Genomic DNA, 19531 nt, shown 5'->3' with positions numbered 1-19531 from the left:
ACCAACTGTAAAAAAATGGCCGTTATTACCGATAATTATCGGTGTATCCTGTACCGAAGTACGCGGCTGATCTAGCCTAGCTGTCAGGTGCTAAATAATGGCACTATCCGTATAACGACGCTAAGTATATAGGCTTTAAATTATCGTGATAGACTTTAAGAGCGGGCAGAATGTTGTACGCTCCCCCCCCCCTTCTCTTCCCTATTGAAAAGCAGTGCGCAACTATAAAATGTCGGAATTATATCCCTTTGCATATCTGACTCTCTATACGCTCTCTCTCTTTCTCTGGTCTATGAAGTTATATCGTCCGTGACGAACGTGCGTGACAATTTTTACGACTGACCGATCGCCGGTTACGTTTCCTAAGGTACAATTTCCACCGCAGAAATTTACGAGCCTACGACACACTTCTCTAAACAGCCGTTGCGTGAGCTATTTTCTAAGTAAACGTGCCGCTTAACGTTTTCATTTCGTCGAAAATGACTTAACACACTCGTTCAGCCGGTAAACTCGGATTTTGGCAACTGTTGGGTCCATTATGAAAAAAAGAAAAAAATTATTCACCTTTCTCTAGCGTGACTTTATTACTAGTAACCAATTTTAATTTCAGCTCTGCTATCGTCGCGATTTTCCATTAATTCTAGCCTTGATGACTGCATCGCGTGTTCGTTAATCCTTCGCACCAACCTATCGCGCTCCGTGATGGCGTAAGACAAACACTGTCACAATCAACTTTAACGGAGACGGCCGCGAGGACTCTCGTCGGATTGGCATGACGTAAACCGCGTGCGGTCGCCATGAAAATCCGTTATCGCGTCACGAATTTTATGACAATCCTTACGCAAACGCGAGAGAGAACGTGAAGTAACGTGGACCCCAAATCTCTTTCTCCCTCGAGATATCATTTCCTTACGTAAAAGGCCCCCCTGATGAAATCGTTACAGCCGATTTACGGCCGGTGCCTCTCAGGCATCGAACGGAGAAGATCACCGCCGAAGGACGCCGCCGTTCCTCGATCGCAATTCCCGGTGCCGGTTCTCGGGAGATAATCGCTCGTATAAGTGTTGTCGATCGCGGGCAATACCGAGTCCGCTCGTCCGCGTGATTTCCGCATCGAAGGCAAGGTGAGCGCCTTTTTGCGAGCGCGGCAATTTTCTTTCGCAACGTCAAGGCGAGTCGGCTGGTCACTCGGCGGTTTTCCCATTATTAAAATCGAACGCGAATTTGCGAGCGCGGTTTATTCGGTACGGAACAAGCTCGATCATTTGGATCAGGCATCTCGAGATCGGCGATTCCTGGCGGTACGAACGCAGGAGTTTCTGTCGGGACGCGCTTCGATCGCGGCGGTATCTTTTTACGACAGCGGTCAATAGAAATTACGATAGAGAAAATTAATTAGCGGCGGGACCAATAATTCATTACCAATTTTCCGTTAATGTATCCGCGGTATATAATGATTGCCGCGAATCTCGTTTCAACGCTCGACATTTCGACATATAATTCCGGATTATTATTACGAGCGTAATGCAATAGCGCGTTGCCGCATTAACGAAACGTAATTGATGGGCCGCGCAATGGCGCAATGAAGCGAACAGAATTTATTCGGCGAAATACGGAATAACGATTATACCGCGGAGGATGAATACAAGCGCGGGAAGACGGGCTAATGGCCTGTAGGTAGCTCGGTCGCGAGACAGCAGATTGACAGCACTTTTAATTAATAACGTCCATTAAAAGAACTCGCTAAACGCGCCGGCTTCTATTTACGATTTTTCTACGAACGCACGCTTTCTCGCTTCTGATCCTTATCGGTCGCGTGTGTCATCGGTATAATTCACCTTAATTAACCATCCAACGAACAACCTACGAAACAAAATAGTCACACAGTGTCGCGTCGATAAATACATATTTACAAAGCACTTAGAACTAATGCATTCACGTGTACGTAGTACATTATTAAAATGTACAAAGTAAATTTGAAACAGATGGTAATATTTTAAATAAGTATTCTGTAAGAGAAAAAACTTTATTCAAATGCATGTATAAATTTTAAGATATTTGAGTTTTCCACTAATGCCATTTTAATCTTTGGCAAATCATTTGTCAAAGATATCAGTTACATTATACTCCATCGTAAAATCAATTTCTGCTTAATACATTTGTTAATTTTTTTGTAGCTGGAGAGTTTTGAAATTTAATATATTTTTCATAATTTATTTTACACGTCATATCAAAGGCCAGCTCGCTAAATAATTTTTTTTCACTTTCATAATTTATAGAATTATGTCCATGTGACACATTAATTTTTTTCCTCGAAACGGTCCAATTTTAGTGATTAAAACTTTCTCGGAAATTTTTCGTGTCCCCGTAGTACGTCGTCACGCAATAATAAAATTAATGGCGATCGAGGCACGAAAGAACATACGAGAGAAGAACTCGGCGCGAAATTATGAAGCATTCTCGATTCGTAGCGTTCGCGTTGTAACACCGTGACAATTCCAGCTCTACTCACGGAGCGTGAAGGCAAGGTGAAGGCGAAGTGTACTTGTATATACTTCTATCGAAGTATTCTAACGAAGGATGATAACTCTCGAGATATCTCCGAGAACCTTTGACATGGAAGATCAGTCTCGTGATTACGATACAATGGTCAGTCGAGCGGAAATTCTGATGACAATGCGAATTTCGAGGAGAGACGCGATCGTGAAGCAAATAGAAAAAGAAATTAATCTCAAATCTACAATTATTATATATATATATATATATAAGAATATAAATTTTTTTTAAAGAATTTAATAATCTTAAACAAACTTGCGTACTCACATGAAGCAATTTTGTATAGTTATATAAAGAAAATTAGATTTTTATTATTCAATAATATTTTTCTAGGATTGAGAGGAAGAAATATCGAATAGAAAGTAACAATATCTTCAAATAAGAAAAATATTGGAATTTACTTATATTAGTGTCATAAATAACAATTATAATATACCCATAAAAATATAATATTCTGCTGCAATTTAACAAGCTCTTAAAAAATTTTATATTCTCGCTTACATAAGAGACAATGATTGTTGAATCGATGGTAATTTGTTTTCTAGGGGGAGAATAATTTAGAGAGAACCATCTCGCGCACTCGCTACTACTCGCCATCGGTGGCATCGCCGCCTTCGTTTTTCTACGAGGTCGCGTACAAAGCACTACAAAGTGCGGCACACATGTGCGTAAGACCGTGACGCGAGATCACGGCGGCCAGATATCACCGTCCACGAATGCGCGGACGATCGCGCGAAGGGAGGACGGGAGGGGAGAAAAAAAAGCTATCGACGTAACGACATGTGTCTGGTAGAAAGGAAAAAAAAAAACGCTCGCGGCACGGCATTTTGCGGCGGCAACGACACGATTTCGCATTGGCGATTTGTTTTACGGTCGCGGTATCGCCGATATCGCACGCGTGCACGACCGCGCGCGTCGATCATTCCCTCGCTCGGAGGTGTTGCATTTATTGCAAAGAAAGAGAGAGAGAAAGAAAAAAAAAATGACGCGTCAAGAATGCGGGCGGATTTCATTACGCGCGGGCATTGTTTCATTCCGCCGTTTCGTCGGCGCGAACTCGGCAACCCGTCAGACGATGGCGAAACGACGCCGCTGAATATTCATCATCCGCGATATAATAACTCATATCGCATATCTTGTCGCCGATATTTATGGGAAGCAGCTTTTCACAAGATATTGGAACCGCGCGCGTGTCACAGGCGCGATACGATTACGACAAATTAATTTCCCTTGTCTGTCCGCGCTGCAAAAAATTAGAGAGTCTCTGTCAAAGACATTGATTTCTGTATTGCGTTGATTTGAATTTCAAGAAAATTCAAATTATATTTTCAGTAAAAGACGCAATGATTCATGTTTCATATCCACCCCGTTCACGCCTATTTCCATGAATCAACGACAGATAAATCCGTCTGATGTTATCCCGGTGTTTCGAGCTGTCGTGTTAATGATTCTATTAATTTATTTATAAGATTGACATGTCAATTATTGATCGTATATCTTCATTCGTGCCCGCCCTGATAAAAGACTTGAAAGGAAAATGTAACAAAACCGGTATAATAGGCTTGACTTTAGCAATCCGCATTGCCCGCATTTCATTTATATACTTATGTGCATATTGCGTTGACAAGGACATAACGATTTTCTATATTACTGCAAGATTTTTTAACTTTTCCTTATAGTAATTCGAAAAGAACTTGAACATCTGATCTGAAGATATGAATATATATTCTGATTTAATTAAATAATAAATATTTTTTTAATAATTAACTTAGAATTTATAATAAGCGAAATAAAATTAGAACAACTAAAAAATGCAACTGAGCATATTACTACTTTCACTAGATGTTTGTCTAGAACGGTTGTCAACTTATTTAAATAAATGAATTTTTTGTTCGTGATGATTTTTCGTGAATTTTATATTCCCCTGAATCGACAGTAGTGATACTCATCGACAACCTGGAGGAAAGGGGGAAGCTCTTTGACGGTTAGAGTACGGTACCAGATACTTAGCACCGTTCCTATGTTTTTAAAGGCGCACTTCCGCGTTTGGCGCCGAGTGAAACGTACCGTGTTCGATCTGTTCCTGTGGGCGAACTTTTACACCATTAATATTAATCGGCGCAATTAGCTCGCTACGTGTTCGGAGAATGTACGCGTGTGTGCACAATGAAGAATCAAGCTGATAGGCAACGATTTAAAGTGCCTGCCGATCACGGCCGGATAGTTTGCGATCGCGAGATCCTTAATGCGTTTATCATTATAAAAGTCTTAAAGAGAAATCTGTTCCTCGTTATTTAATCTCCGATTTTTTTATCGGTTGTTGTATCGATTACCGTAATTGACGCACAAGTAACATTGATATACAATTATATTGTTACTATTTGGTCTATAAACAATAATGATAGAAGTTGCAGTATTAAATTTCTAAATAACATGCTTTAAGGATTTACTCCTCACGCACGCTAAATATGTTAATGTCGCCTGCAAAACACCGATTCATGATTTTTTCATTAGAGGTAATCTAATTAACTTAAAGCTTTTTCCTGGTTAACGTAATTTACGACTTCCAAGTTACAAGCGCGTTACAAATCGCAATATTGCAATACTTCTACTGGATAACTCGGAAAGGAGATTTCTAATAAATTCTCCGATATTATAAAACATCTTCCGCGTTTGTAACTTCTGCGTGTAGACGAAATGTACTCGCACATGACGTAAGATACCTGCAGTATAAACATTTTGTTTAAATTGCTTTTCTCGTTGTTCGCTTTAATGATGCCAATTTACGTTTTGATGAACGCCGTGAGAGAGAGAGAGAGAGATCACTTATTGGATGTGTTAGGAAAATCGAGTGTGTCTCGTTTGTTTTCTTGTGTCCCGTCGTGCAAGGTGAGATGACGCAATTTTAAGGCTCATATACATCCCAAAATGGCGTTATCGAAGGTGACGGACATCATCATTATTATTATTCCGTCATAATGCACAATTTTTATTTGTGAAACAGAAAGCGAAACGATTACAATCGTTTAACGTAATAATACGAAAGCTAACGGTGGGAGGTTATCATTTCTCATAATTACAGTTGCAATAAATACAGATAATGTCGCTGCACTTCAGGGAAATAAAGAAAACAAGTTAAATTTAGCAGTCGGCAGAGAGAAATTGCGTTTGATTTGAACACCAAGCTCGATTACGTGCTCCGATCTCTTTAATGCTCTTTCTTTATATAGGTTTTTTTTCACAATGTATTTTTGAGTATGTATAATTATCCTCCTCTACCTCGAGGCGCAATCTGAAAGTTAATAATAGTGCTCGGTGCGCCGAATGTTACACCGTTCGTGGGAAATCCGGGCAGAATGCCTGAATTCGCGACGGGACCAACCCGCGATTCGAATACTTAATGCGTAAATCATATTATCTGAGAATATTACAGCGATGTGTAACGCTGATTGCAACGTTAAACGGACCGCTTAGTGTCCACGTACGTCGGCTGAAACGTCATGATTAAATTCGTTACGACAAGCACGACGGTCAATGCGCGTCGTTTCGTGCCGCGGATTTCTGTACCCGCATGAAATTTCCTTTTTAATACGGTCATATGGTCGACAGTTTTTTATCTCTCTGTCTCACTCTCTCGCAGAGGCAAGATAAAACTGCGACCAATATTACGGAAGATATTTATGGTTGCGCTTAAATCTCGCGGACGTTTAATCGCGACGATCGCGGGACTTGATGCGAAAGAAGAAAAGGAGCGAAGAGAAGAGAGAGAGAGAGAGAGAGAGAGAGAGAGAGAGAGAGAGAGCGTGCGGAGCCCCGGGGAACTGTGAAGATCTATTGTTTAACAAGAATGCAGAAATTCACGGAATGGTTGGAAAATTACGCGTCACGAGCGACGGATGCATCCCGCGAGCGATAACGCCTCTTTCTCGGAGAAAAGAGCCAGATGTTACTTTCCTGGCTCGCTTCTCCTCGCGAGCTGGGAGGCACGCTTTCTTGCAAAATTGATTTGCTGCGTGTAATAAAATCACTTCACGGCAGTCATCCATGTTTAAGGGCGATTTATAAAATATAACTAGAATGGATTCCGCGGAATAAATGAGAGATTTTCCTGTGATTATTCTTTCCGTATGAAAGTTAGGGAGACATTATTGTTCTCTGGAAGTCTCGGCTCCTTCCGCAATTTGAAAATCCTGGGAAAACTGTTCCAAATACGTAATTAAGATTCGCCGACGAAATTTAATTAGGACTCGTTCCTTTGGTTGCACCTGAGACTACACGCGGTAAGCGAGAGTTATAAGAGCGCATCATTTTCACGCCGTATCATGTAAAACGCTACCAAGTGAAAGTGCACGCACTAAATTCTAGGACAAGCTCGTTCGCGTTTATGCTATTACAGTCCCGCCCTTGGCGGTAAGCCAGCCATTACAGGAAAGAGGATCAAAGGTGTTGAAAAACGAGTATGCACTCGTAATGTAATGTACTATTATATGTGAAATGTACAAACGCGATATATTTTGCTTTAGATCAACAAATAATGCATTTCAAGAAAAACATTTTTTTGGTTAAAATACGTACTATAAAAACTACAGGTAAAAGAAAATACATTAAAATAAAAAAATAAATAAAAGACTAAATGAAGTAATTCGGTTCCAACGACAAATAAATATCGAATTCAATGTTATTTTTAATATTACAAGATATATATATAAATAGCAGTATGCAGGTAGCAATTCTTTCTGCTTTGTCAGAAATACATTATTAGGTCTACTATTATTTCCTCTTCCTACTAGGAAGTGCTCTCCTTTCCCCTTCGTTAAATGTACGTAACGGGAAATATATAAGCGAATTTTTTAAATACATTATATTATCTGTAATTGTATTAGTTTTTAGTGACGTTTTGTGAAAGGAATAAATACCAATTCAGAAAGTGGAAAAAACTAAGAGAATTTGATTGTCATGGTTGAACAGTTGCCGAAGACGCATATTAATTATTACCATATTATACTCTCGTTTAGAGAAATAAAAAAAAAGAAGCAATATACAATGCGCTTACTTTAAAAATACAAACAATTTAAAGTAATAGTAATTATTATTTATAAAATTATTGGTATACATAATTAATTTTTTAAATATTTTAATTAAAGTATTTGAGAACTTAGAAATTTCGAAAAATATCGGATTACTCTATAATTTAATAAATGTAGTATTATATTAATTTATAAATATTTGCTTCTCTTTATTTAAAAATAATATAACATCTATTTTAATATGTATTTTTTTATTATTACTTTCCATAAGATGTAGGCAAATTAGAAAAATGACATAAAAAGATTAACTCATATTAAGTTGTAGAAAATTTAAAATAATACAAGTTAACAAGATCAAAGAGCAAGGTTCTTAATTGTATTAAAGATCGATTAATTTTCTTGCAATAAAAAGGTTTGCTCTACTTTTTGATAGAACGATTTGTCGGTTTCCCTCAAAGCAAATTAATAAAAGAGCGGAAAATTACATACTTCGATCGCGTTACGCCAAGAAGAATGTACCATTTTTGTACTATAGGTACACATATATGCACATACACACATACAAATCCGCCAACCACTTGTGAAATCGCGAAGGGAGTGACACAATTGTAACTTTCTGCATACCATTCGTGCGCTCTAAATCCGTTCTGACTACGCCTGTAATAAACCTAAATCAACATAGACGTATGTTTATCTACGAGAAAATTACATATGCATATACAAGTGACTTAATTTTAATATTAAATATATGTGATGTATAAAGCACATAAACGAAATATTTTGTTTTTTGCTTAATTTCGGGTAAATTTTATTAAATTTTGAAAATTAAAACTTAATTTCCAACGTATTTGAAGATAAACATTTGATAAACTTTATCAGAAAAATAATAATTCCAAGTTAAAACTATACATATATTAAAAATTACTAGAAAAATTGAGAATAATTAGACATTAATATAAGTACTATATCTGTCATGGCAAGTAATTTATTGATTTTTGTCCTGAAAATTTGTTCCTTCGGAAGTGTATTATAGTAAATTAAAAGTATATCTTTCAGATAGTTACAATATTAAAATAATTACTCGCTAATATACGAGTCATTAACGTCCCACGATTTTACGTGTGAGCCATAGGATAAATCTAACAGCTTACGAAATTACAGCCTATGGTGCACCGGAATTGCACGCCGTAACGTTACGAAATTTTTACTAATAGTTTGCATAACCAGTCCAGATTAGCACCACTTTCTCGCGATTTATTTGGAAAAATGACGCCTGGAAAGCATTGATAATGTTGCCGCACATGATTTTATGCCTATTGGACCCGATACTAATCAGAGATGTTCAATTCTATCGCCGGTAAGCGTTAATGCAGAGTTTGCAAATTAGATCAGATCGCATTCCGCTAACTTAATTACATAACTTATCGTTTTTAATTTCCCTTTTTTTCTGTGTTACATAAGCACATGCGCTTATACTTTAATAAGCACTTCAACTTTTTAAGCACATTCTAAAAACCGGTATGATTAATAATAGTAATAATAATAACAATAATAAGAGAGCATTACTTGGAACAATAATGGCATCTCTTTACTCTACTTTTCTTAGCTATAATTAAGATAATTTTTTTTCTTTTTTTATAATGCTATCATAATATATAATGTAGTATAATTATATACATTTTCAAACATAATTTTACGTATAAAAAAAATCTTGAAGAGTATGTTGTTATATGTAGCACGTAGATATAAAGATTTCTGACAGATAAACACCTTTCAAGCATTATTCCTTAACCGTCTCATCTTTTTCACCCGTTTCGATGGGAAACTTTAATAAATCTGAGAATCGAGAGCACAAATAATTTTACGAACAATCAAGCGAAATATATTTTAGCAAAAACAAATTTAAATTATTTTAATCAACACAAATTACTTATAATATTCTCTGCATCAATATAGCTGAGAGATCACGAATAACAGTTGATCATTGATTTCAAGACAGTTGTATCTGAGTTAAGCTACAAATGATCGAGATATAGTCATCAAAGCAGACGCCTTCCCGACACAATGACGTTACTCTTATTATGCATTACGTAATATGTGAACGATCTAAAGCTCGCCGGACACGCCGGTTCACCAACAAACGATCGGACGGCCCGGGGCAAGGCCGCAGACCTGTCTCGCCACGGGCTAGAATCTCGTGAATGAACATGTTACATAGTGTGTTCGCGATTTTTATTCGCTGTAGCTATTATCTCTACGCGCGTCTCTCATCTCCCTGAAGCGAGCTAATCGATCTCTTCCGTTAATTTGCGTTTATCCAGCAGCTAATGTAATTGAGATGAATGTATGTCAAAGGAGAACATTGTAATACGAGAACGGGTAGTTATCACAGAACAAGTCGAATTGTAAGAGTTTCTTTCTCCAAATAACTAGCACTTAAGACTTTCGTTTCTTAAAAAAAAGTAATTATTTCGACGCCGTCCAATTGTAGCAAATTGAAATTACTTATCTGCTAAAATCTTTAAGCGTTGATTTACGAAAGTTTGAAATCTAGAATAGTTACAGTAGATACCTACATTTATACAGCGATTAAACCGCGACGGCGCATCGTTTGTTTTAACATTCCGTTCAATTAACGCGAATCAGGGCGATTCCTTTTCTTCCGCATCTTTAATCTCGGCGGGAATTATATTAGGCAGATGCCAGGAGCGAGCAGGCCGTGTGTGGACGTAGGAAAGCGTGCTTTACTTTATGACCGAACGCAAGGTTCCGGAAATGAGACTGTAGAAAGTCGAGTCGGAGCAGTTGGAGTTATATATATATTTTTGCATTTACGTCGAAACGACGTAAACAAGATTCCCATTCATTGTACGCGCCCAACGCGACGCTACTTACGCGGACGATGAACCTGAAACGGAGCTTGGATCCGATTCCTCGGTGCGGTATTCGAACCTAACACGATTGTTTCGAAAGTTTATCAATTACGGGCGAAATGTCGCACCGGGAAAATATGACTCGCGGCACGTGTAAAATTTTATGTATTATAAATGGACTGCAATATTGATGACAGTAATGACAGGTCTTATGAAGCTGCTTGCAAAAGTCAATAAACTCCCCCCAGTTTCCTATTCTCCTCTAATGACGCTCGTATATTTGTACTCGCGTATTCGAAAATCCTTGCCTATCGTCGTTAAGTATCTCACAAACGTTTAAGCTCTCACCAAGATCTAACGGCACGATCTCACTGATCTAGAACGAAACACTCTAGACTCTAGACACTCGCGAAAATAACGAGAGATCCCGCCTCTTTCGATCCTCTTTCCGTTTGTACGGTATCACAGAGAGACACGTCGTACTTACGATCCTCATCTCTCTCTTTCTCGTTCTCTGGATCTCCCCCGAAACTGCGGCGAGTCGGAACGAGCGCGTTCTCCGCGTTTCCCCGCGTTGAGCCGCGTGCACAGGTCGGCCGCCAACTGCAGTTGCACTCTCGTTAAAGCGGTGAGTCTAGGAGTACCGGCGCAACGGTGGTAGCGTTGCCACCTGCCACGCGGGGGTACGTTCTCGGAGTCGCGGGCTCTCGCGGATCGCAGGGAGGGGGGCTCCGGAAGAAACGCCTACTATGGTGCGGATCGTCGGATCGCAGGTTTCCCCCGTGGTACGGACGTTGGCGGTTCCTAGGTGTCGGAGGCTCTCTCTCACAGCTGCGCTGCCCAGCTTGGCAGTAGAGGACCGTTTGACTCCCGGTGGGGGCCCGATCCTGGGACTTATATATGTCGACGTTGGAGGCCATCCGCGTCCGTCTCTCCCTGTTCCCCCTTTTTCTGTTGCGTCCCCGCCCGCCGAATCATTACCCTCCCGAGGGGCGCGAGCGACGGTCAAGGTGATCTTCGCTCCACCGCGGGCAGAAAGTTGTGTGCGAGAGAGTAGCTTCGGCGAGAAAGGCGAATCGCAGCCGCCTCGTGGATCGATTCGACATTTTAATTTTACTTGGGCGCCATGAGTCACGATGAGGAAGCAGGAAGGATGTTGCCTTCGAGTGGCAACGCGCGAAAGTATTCTTATAAATCTATTTATATAAATCGATAAACTTATGTCTCGAAATTAAGTAGAGAGGAGGACCTTTTATATAACCCGATGATTTTAATGCTGACAAATGCGCAACTCGAACAAAAAACGTGATAACTTTATTTAAAAAATGATAATGTCTAGTGATTTTATATAATAAACTCGAAACTGAATTATTTTGAATGTTCCAATGAATTTTCGAAAGAAAACAATCTTTTAAAGTCTTAAAAATCTTGAATATATTTTGAAAATTTTAAATCTATTAGAACTCTTAAAAAAATTGCACAACATAATTTTGTGTATAATATAAAAAATTTTTTTTATTTAATACATTTGCGCGCGCTTCTGAAGAAAGATCTTTAAAAACATTTAAGAATTCTTAATTTTCATACAAGTCATATTTTTTATATCAAATTGTTTGAAAACTTTAAAGAGAAGAATTTGATTATCTGTTATATTATCTGCATACGCGTGAGAAAAAAAAGAGATGAGAAAAAGAGGAAGGAAGAGAATCAGTATATGGTGAAATAAGAACGAAGGAGGAAATAAGAATGCAAATTATGATTAATCTCAGCTGAGTCACAACACTTCTTTTTTGCGACAAAGAGCTTTTCTCTAGACGCTCAATCATAGAGACGGCAAATTATCCGGCGTAATCTTCTGTGGCAAAATAATGCATGCGAGTGTTTAATGTATGTTCCAGACGTTACGTCTCAATGCCTATCGCATCATGCTCTCGATTGGAATCCGGATCTCTATTCTGTGAGTGCGGCATTATGACGTCAACCGGTGTTGCAGAAAGTTGTCTTGCCATGCAAATGTCTTATCTCGAATTACTAAACGCCCTCTCTTTAGAGCAACTACTCAAAAGGACGCGTCTTTACTTATGTTATTTAATTTTCAAATCGTCATGCCTATCGCAGAGCATGGTATTTTTTCAATCACGTGTCATTAATATGCAGCCACAAAGTTATGTCTAACAAAATTATGAGAAAGATCCTATATGAATGCATATCTAGAAATTATGTAAAAAGACAGAAATCTTATTTCGAACAAGAAACAGCCAGGATGTAACAGTCGCACATGATTACTTGTTAACATTTATAGAGTCGAACGATCGCATAATCATTATTCTAATACCGTATTTAATTTCTGTATAATTGACCATTTACGGTAATATAATACTCTCTCGAGATACCTCGTAACTTCCGACGCGAAAAAAATTTCCGCACATACGTATGACATCCGCGCGTACAATAATTGCGGTAATAGGCCGCGCATCCGCGAACGTTGTTATTAGAAAGGAAAAATTAACTTATATCTTTTTTTACGTAACCCCGCGAATGTCTCGCCTTGAAATAAGGTGTCTTTATATCGACATAACTTCTGATAATATGACAATCACGTCAAACGAGAGAAACGTATGATTCCGTATTATTCTGCTATTATTATCAAGGAAGGATATTCCAGCTGAATCTCTCGAGGCGCCTTTACTTTTTAAGGCCGTCTGCGAAAAAGAGTACGAAACTTACGGCGAGTTTGCGAGAGCGCCGCGATCGTACCCGTGATAATTGCCGACTCGAACGAGACGACGTATACCACAGCGGCTTGCGATTTGCTTTGCCGGGCAATCAACGTCAAAATGGGCCTGCGATTTAATTATTACGCCGTTACAAACCGCTAACTATTATATCTGACCCATTTATCATAGTCGCGCTAGCTACGGTAATCGTTTCAGGCAGCAAATCTCTCCCCCATGCTCGTATTGCAATTCGTGTGTGTTTCGCGTTGAGAAAGCAGCGTCAGTCGTGGCCCTCTCTCTCTCTCGTCTGCCGGTTTCTTGACCTTCGTTAAAAATGGAATTCCTCACCTTAACCCGTTAATTAGCGTACTTCCTCCAATTAGCCGCGACGATCGCGAGCAAGGAGAGACAAGGAGCGGAATGCCTTCCGATATCCGGCACTGCTGCAGTGTCGGGCCACAGCGAGCTGAGGGAAGGTTTCGCGACCTTGCCGGTCGCGACCGGCTTGCCGCGATGACCTCAGTTGCCTAAATTCGGTTTAATTAACGAGGTCACTCGCCCGAGAGATATTTCGCTCTCGAGCGTGTCGGCACGCGCTTCTCGCCGTCCGCGTTTCCTTCTCTTTCTCTCTCCTCGCCTCTTTCTGCGAACGCGACTGTGTACAGCATCCCTGGCACCTCGGGGGAAGATTTACGGCGCTGATCCATCGCGCCGATTAATTCGCTCGCAAGCCAAAATTTATTTGTCTGCCGCTTGCACGCGTAGATCTCCACATTTTGTTTTATCGAGATAAAGATAGAACTAATGCGAATCAAATTATGGATACACTTAGATGCGCAATATTTTTTTATTATGTATCATAAGCAATTTCGTAATTACTGTAATAAAACAATTTTAGAAATATTGCGTACATTGCTCGCGACAATCTTATCTCTGCGAGTATCGTTTGTAATCAACGAACTGTTATATTTTTTAAGTTATATTACTTACGATAATATTTCACAACTTCGCGAAAATGGCGAGATCGCTCTATCATTCAATCAATAATATGTTTTATTTATAATTATTAAGTAATGTTGCGGTGAACTGTAGAAAGATGATTACACAATTAAAAAATATTGCAGGAGAAGAGAGAGCCGAGAAAATTATTTTTTAAATGCAGCAGACAAAATTTATTAAATCATTGATAACGATTATGTTCTCTGTTTTGACCTGACCTTCGGTACATTTTCGAATCCGCGATTTCGATCTGCTTCCTGACGGTCGACCAAGCGAATTAAGTCGGGCTGAAGGGAAAATCCCGATTAAATCGATCGAGGACGTGCCAATTACCGTGAACGCGGAGCATTGTCGTAAAATTGTATAATCAATTACGGAACGGTAATGATACTTATGAAAGTATAACAAGGCCATTAGTCAAACAGAATATATATAGTTGGAAGAAGTTGCGATAAGAAAAAAAGCGAAATCCGATGTTTATGCGGGATGTCGTCTGCGGAGGATTCCACGGCATTGAACGGTCCATTAATTTGTTTAACGTCTAACGAGGCTGACAAAGCCGTCACGTGGAAGCTGGGATTAGCATTCTTTGCATGGCTTTGGTGCCTGAAATTAGTTTTCAGGGTAATAAGCAAATGATTTTTTTTATTGCTAATCCCTTTCAGTCGCGCGAATGCATGAATAACACGACGCATGTGATGCAACGCGAACGAAATGCAGAGAAGCGAGAGATATCGTCAACACGATCTTACTTGTAAATTGATTGATCACGCTCGCAGCTCTCCGTTTTACGACACGATACGCGGAAGCAGAAACGTCATCGACAATTTAACATTGTTTGAAAAAAAAAAGGTTAATTGTTGGTAATTACCATGAGAATAATCTTTTGCGCTGCAGCATTATTACTAAAATAATTTATACATTCGCATTATTTTATCATATTATTTGTCCCATACATTGAAATTTTTTGCATACATTAATAATCAAATCGGAATTATTGAATTTTTTATTAAATTATTGTTCACTCCACAGCTAGCTAAGAAATAAAATTTTATTACCTGTCTACAGGTTATTAAAAATTGATTTAAGTTTCATAAAACGATAAAACTTTATCGTCTACATTTATAGCTTTATAATCACGCCTTCGTTGATCTTTAAATCAAGGGTACGAAACTACTCTGTATTCATTAAAGAATATAATATCCTTGCTATTAAGAGCAATATTTTTCCGATGGTTCCATGGACGATAAACATCCACGACTCTAGCCTTCTCCCGATACTTTGACGCAGTTTTGTTATATTTTATATCAGTCTTATTATCACAATTGTGCATAATAAGCGCATAATATTGTATAAATTACTATTATATTATTAATGTAATTGCAAAGATTGAATAATCGAGGAGGTGACTTAAAAAGGTGACTCAGATGTTTCGAGGTAATAGATAAGCGTGCTTATTCGCGAAAATTGTCCCTAGGGTATGACGAGCACGAGAAGATCCGTTTGAAGAGCAAGCCTAATGAGCTTGTGCATCGAAGGTTGCACCATTCGATCTCATGAAAGGTGCATTCGTACCGCTAATTACCCGCCTTTGGTATGCAGCATCGTCTTACGAACAACAAACTGGCGATTCACTGGACGCGCGTCACGCACGTTGGACGTCCATGAACTAATTTTCGTTTTTAAACGGAAACTCAAAGAATGGCCAATTTCCAATGGTGGCAACGGCGACGATAACAAAAATATAAAAATTATATTTGCAGAAAATATAAAAATTATCGCCCAATTTCTGAAAGTAGACAATTGAGTAACACAATTGAGGCACGATCATCCTTGAAACATAAGGCCGTTCATGAAAGTTCATTTACTAAACCGATGTTTTTACGGTGATATCGAAAGACTGGATAATATGGCGAAAAAACTCAGAATGATTACTTTAATTGTTACGTGTATCAAATTAAGATGATTTCGGATCTACATTGAAAAAAAAAATTTACTAGATTGGAATAAATATTTTTTTAAATAGTACCAAGCAGAAGTTTTGTAAAAAATAAATAATATTTATTTCAAATAAGATATTATTTTCTATAATTTAGATTATTTAGAAAATGTATTATATATTTTCTATCAATCTAGAAAATGTATAATACTTGGTACTATTTGAAAAAATGTTTTAATCTAGTAAATTTTTTTTCAGTGTATGATAATAATCAGTACCTAATTGAATAATTCTTTATACGCAAATTATTTTATATATCAAGAGAATTATACAATAAAAATAGTATACATATAGGATAAATTAACAATTATATTATTTTTGTTTGAAAATAAATTGAGACGAATGTTTTAGAATGGCATGTGTTATATTATAGACGATTGTTTAATTTCATTAAATTGTAATTTTATTAAATTTTGTTTATGTTAGCCATATTCTACATCTACAAGATCAGATAATATTTCTAGATTTCTTTCTTTCATTAGTTCCGTAGCAGGTGAACGTTTCTATAAATCACGCTGCGATAATTCCGGCGTATCAAAGACTGAGAGAAGTGCATTTTCGGTTTATGGTTTTAATCTTCTAATCATCTTGAAATCTCGAAATTGTATTACATATTTTTGATTATTTCTTATTAATAGTAATAAATAATATGTAATATATAAGACTTTGTCAAATACAATTAAGTACAAGATATTTGCAGTTAATTATATTAATTTAAAAATTCGAAAACGTAATAATGGTTATGTTTTTTAAATTTATAAATTATTAAATATTATTTATTAAATAGTAATATTATTTGAATATTATTTTGTGATTTTAATTTAAATATTAGTTAGCACATGCTGAAATTGTATAATTGTAATTATCTACACTCTATGACGCATACAGTTTTACACATAAAATCATATTTCTGAAGCAAGGTCGTTATTCCTGTCAATCTAATTCAAACTAAGTTCCGCTTTGTCATATGCACAGAGTACGAGAAAACGTCTCGAGTTCCGGTAAAGATCGCGCGAAATTTATTGAGAAACGATTCTGCAGACACGTGGCACTTGCGATTAGAGATCAATATCTTGACATTAGGAGAATTAATGATTACGATCATTCAAATTGATCGAGCAAGTGTCAGTCTGCAGCTCGTAAATAGAAAGGAGGAAGTATCATGCGGGTACAAATTATTCATGTGCGTTGTAATTACACTTGGAATTATTTTGATTAACATTGCAGATTTTATGCCTCGTAATAATTGGTGTTATATATGTCATATTCAATGCGGGACCTTTAGAAATATTAAACAAGGGCGAGTTGCGTGCCACAGAATTAATTAATCTTAGGAGAAAAACTCCGAGGAGGGCAAGAAATTTGAAATGCAATATTTTTATAACAAATGCGGGAAGAAAAAATACGACAGGACTAGCAATGGCTCGATACTGAAGGCTCGATACAAAGGTCCAACATTTCCCATCAGTCTTATTCATGTTTACACAATGTTTTGAAATATTCGATTGTTAGAAAATTGCTGCGACCGATCTGGCATCGAACCGAACGGTACCTGCAGCAAGAAACACGTAAACGAGAGATTGTGTGTTGTAACTATGCCTATGGTTTATATATACAAGCAGACTTGCAAAATTATGCCGCTTCTCGTGTACATTACGCTCTTATTTTTCGCTAGTTTCAACGTTAAATACGGGTCTAAGCGGGTGTTACTAGATAATTCCCGATTAATCTTAATAAACCCCTTCAAGAAAACAACAATAATGCCCAGCAATTGCAACATCTTGCATCAATATTACATAATAATATAGCTCAACCACATTTCTCTGATTTCCAAATTATTTTTAGACCGTAGGTATATTTAATCGCTAGTAACAAACTTATCAATATGATGTTAATACGTATAAAAATTTGTATGACTAAATTAAAATTAAAATTTAGCATTTTAAAATTAAAAAACATTTCTTGTTTAATTCAAACACTTTTTCTCTTTTTTATTTAAGCTATATAATTTTTGTGTTCTCATAATTAGTTTATTTTCAATAATTTACTTGAATGCTTAAAAATATTTTCAACTTTCTTATATTATGTTATTTATATTTTTTTATTTCTTATATTTTGGTAAATAAAATAATGTCAAAAAAGTATAATCTATAATTATTTTTAAATAAATACATTTTCAAACACATAATATTACAACATTTATTAAAATTTGTTAAAATAAATTTTACATTGAACATAAAAATTATGTAAAAAACATACAAATTTTGTAAAGTATTAAATAATGCAGTAAATATTAAATTATAAAATAAAAAAATAAAAAATACGAAAATAATAATAAAGCGAGTACATCATACTGAACGGTAAGATCGAATTTTCTCCTTATCGCATCAGTCTTAATTTGTTTTTAGCGCCATTATTTTTTAACTCATCACGTATATAGAATTTATTGAACTCATAAATCTCCCAGAAAATTGTAGATACGTTACGCTCGAACAGAGACGTTCACTGTGTTAATTTGTAGATTCTTAGCATTCCTTTACCCGATATAACTGACACGTCTATCAAAGATTGTGACATTTAAAGTGCGTGTGTATAACGCATAATACAAACAAGCCAAAAGGCATTTTAGGTTTTAAAAATTTTGACATAAATTGAAACGTTATCTTGGCGATAGCTTGGATTAATTTTGATAATTCAAGAAAAACAAGAAAAGATTCCTATATTAAATTATTACATCTCAATGTTTTATCAAAGGTTTAAATAAAGTATACACGTGCACTTATAGTTGTGCAACGCGAAAGTAAATTTAAGTACGAATTAAACTGAGATTCTGTTCTTTTATATGCCTTTTATATGCCGTACGCACGTATCTCGATTGAAACGGTTGAATTGAGTAAGTCAATACGTACCAAACGCGATCCACTGAAATTTGCGTAATGGCAAAATTCCTTTAGGTCACTAACGATTTTACCAAATGATTGCGACAACGAGACTTATATTGACAGCGTGTCGCGTATTAAACGTTGATAATTGCAGCTTATGTTGCTGAGCTTATCTCGACAGTATTTTACCATTTACTTCAAAGCAAATAAAATAAAATAAAAAACAGGATTTTTATTATTTCGTAGGAATTGAACTTACCAGGAGATGCGAAAAATTGAGAAGTGAAAATAATCTTCTATCAGAGATAAAGTAGAATTCTCGTTTAGTTACAATGTTATCTTTACATGCTGTTACCTTTTGCATGATATCTTTTATTTTTCTAAGCTAAAATGGGTTAGCTATATTTAAAAAACAAATTTTAATCCTGTAATTTTACAACATTTTGCTAAAATCTTTTTTCCTATCTAAATTTAATAA

At 36.8% G+C, this 19531-nt stretch overlaps 1 protein-coding gene across 2 annotated transcripts in view; it reads right to left on the bottom strand.

Annotated features, from left to right (window-relative positions):
- The window catches only part of LOC105838567, a 40796-nt gene that overhangs the window by 12431 nt on the left and 8834 nt on the right, over positions 1 to 19531 (bottom strand). The window contains exon 1 of one of the 2 annotated variants that reach the window (XM_012684222.3): positions 10944 to 11333. The exons of the other annotated variant lie outside the window; for it this stretch is intronic. Coding sequence (XP_012539676.1) covers positions 10944 to 10952 — 9 coding nt within the window. The 5' untranslated portion in view covers positions 10953 to 11333. Of the gene's footprint in view, positions 1 to 10943; positions 11334 to 19531 lie in introns of those variants that run through there. 2 annotated transcript variants of the gene reach the window in all.

This window comes from Monomorium pharaonis, chromosome 4, assembly GCF_013373865.1.
Source record: "Monomorium pharaonis isolate MP-MQ-018 chromosome 4, ASM1337386v2, whole genome shotgun sequence".
NCBI lineage: Eukaryota > Metazoa > Arthropoda > Insecta > Hymenoptera > Formicidae > Monomorium > Monomorium pharaonis.
Note: the sequence above shows the minus strand (reverse complement) of the source record. Positions and strands in the feature narration are given on the sequence as shown.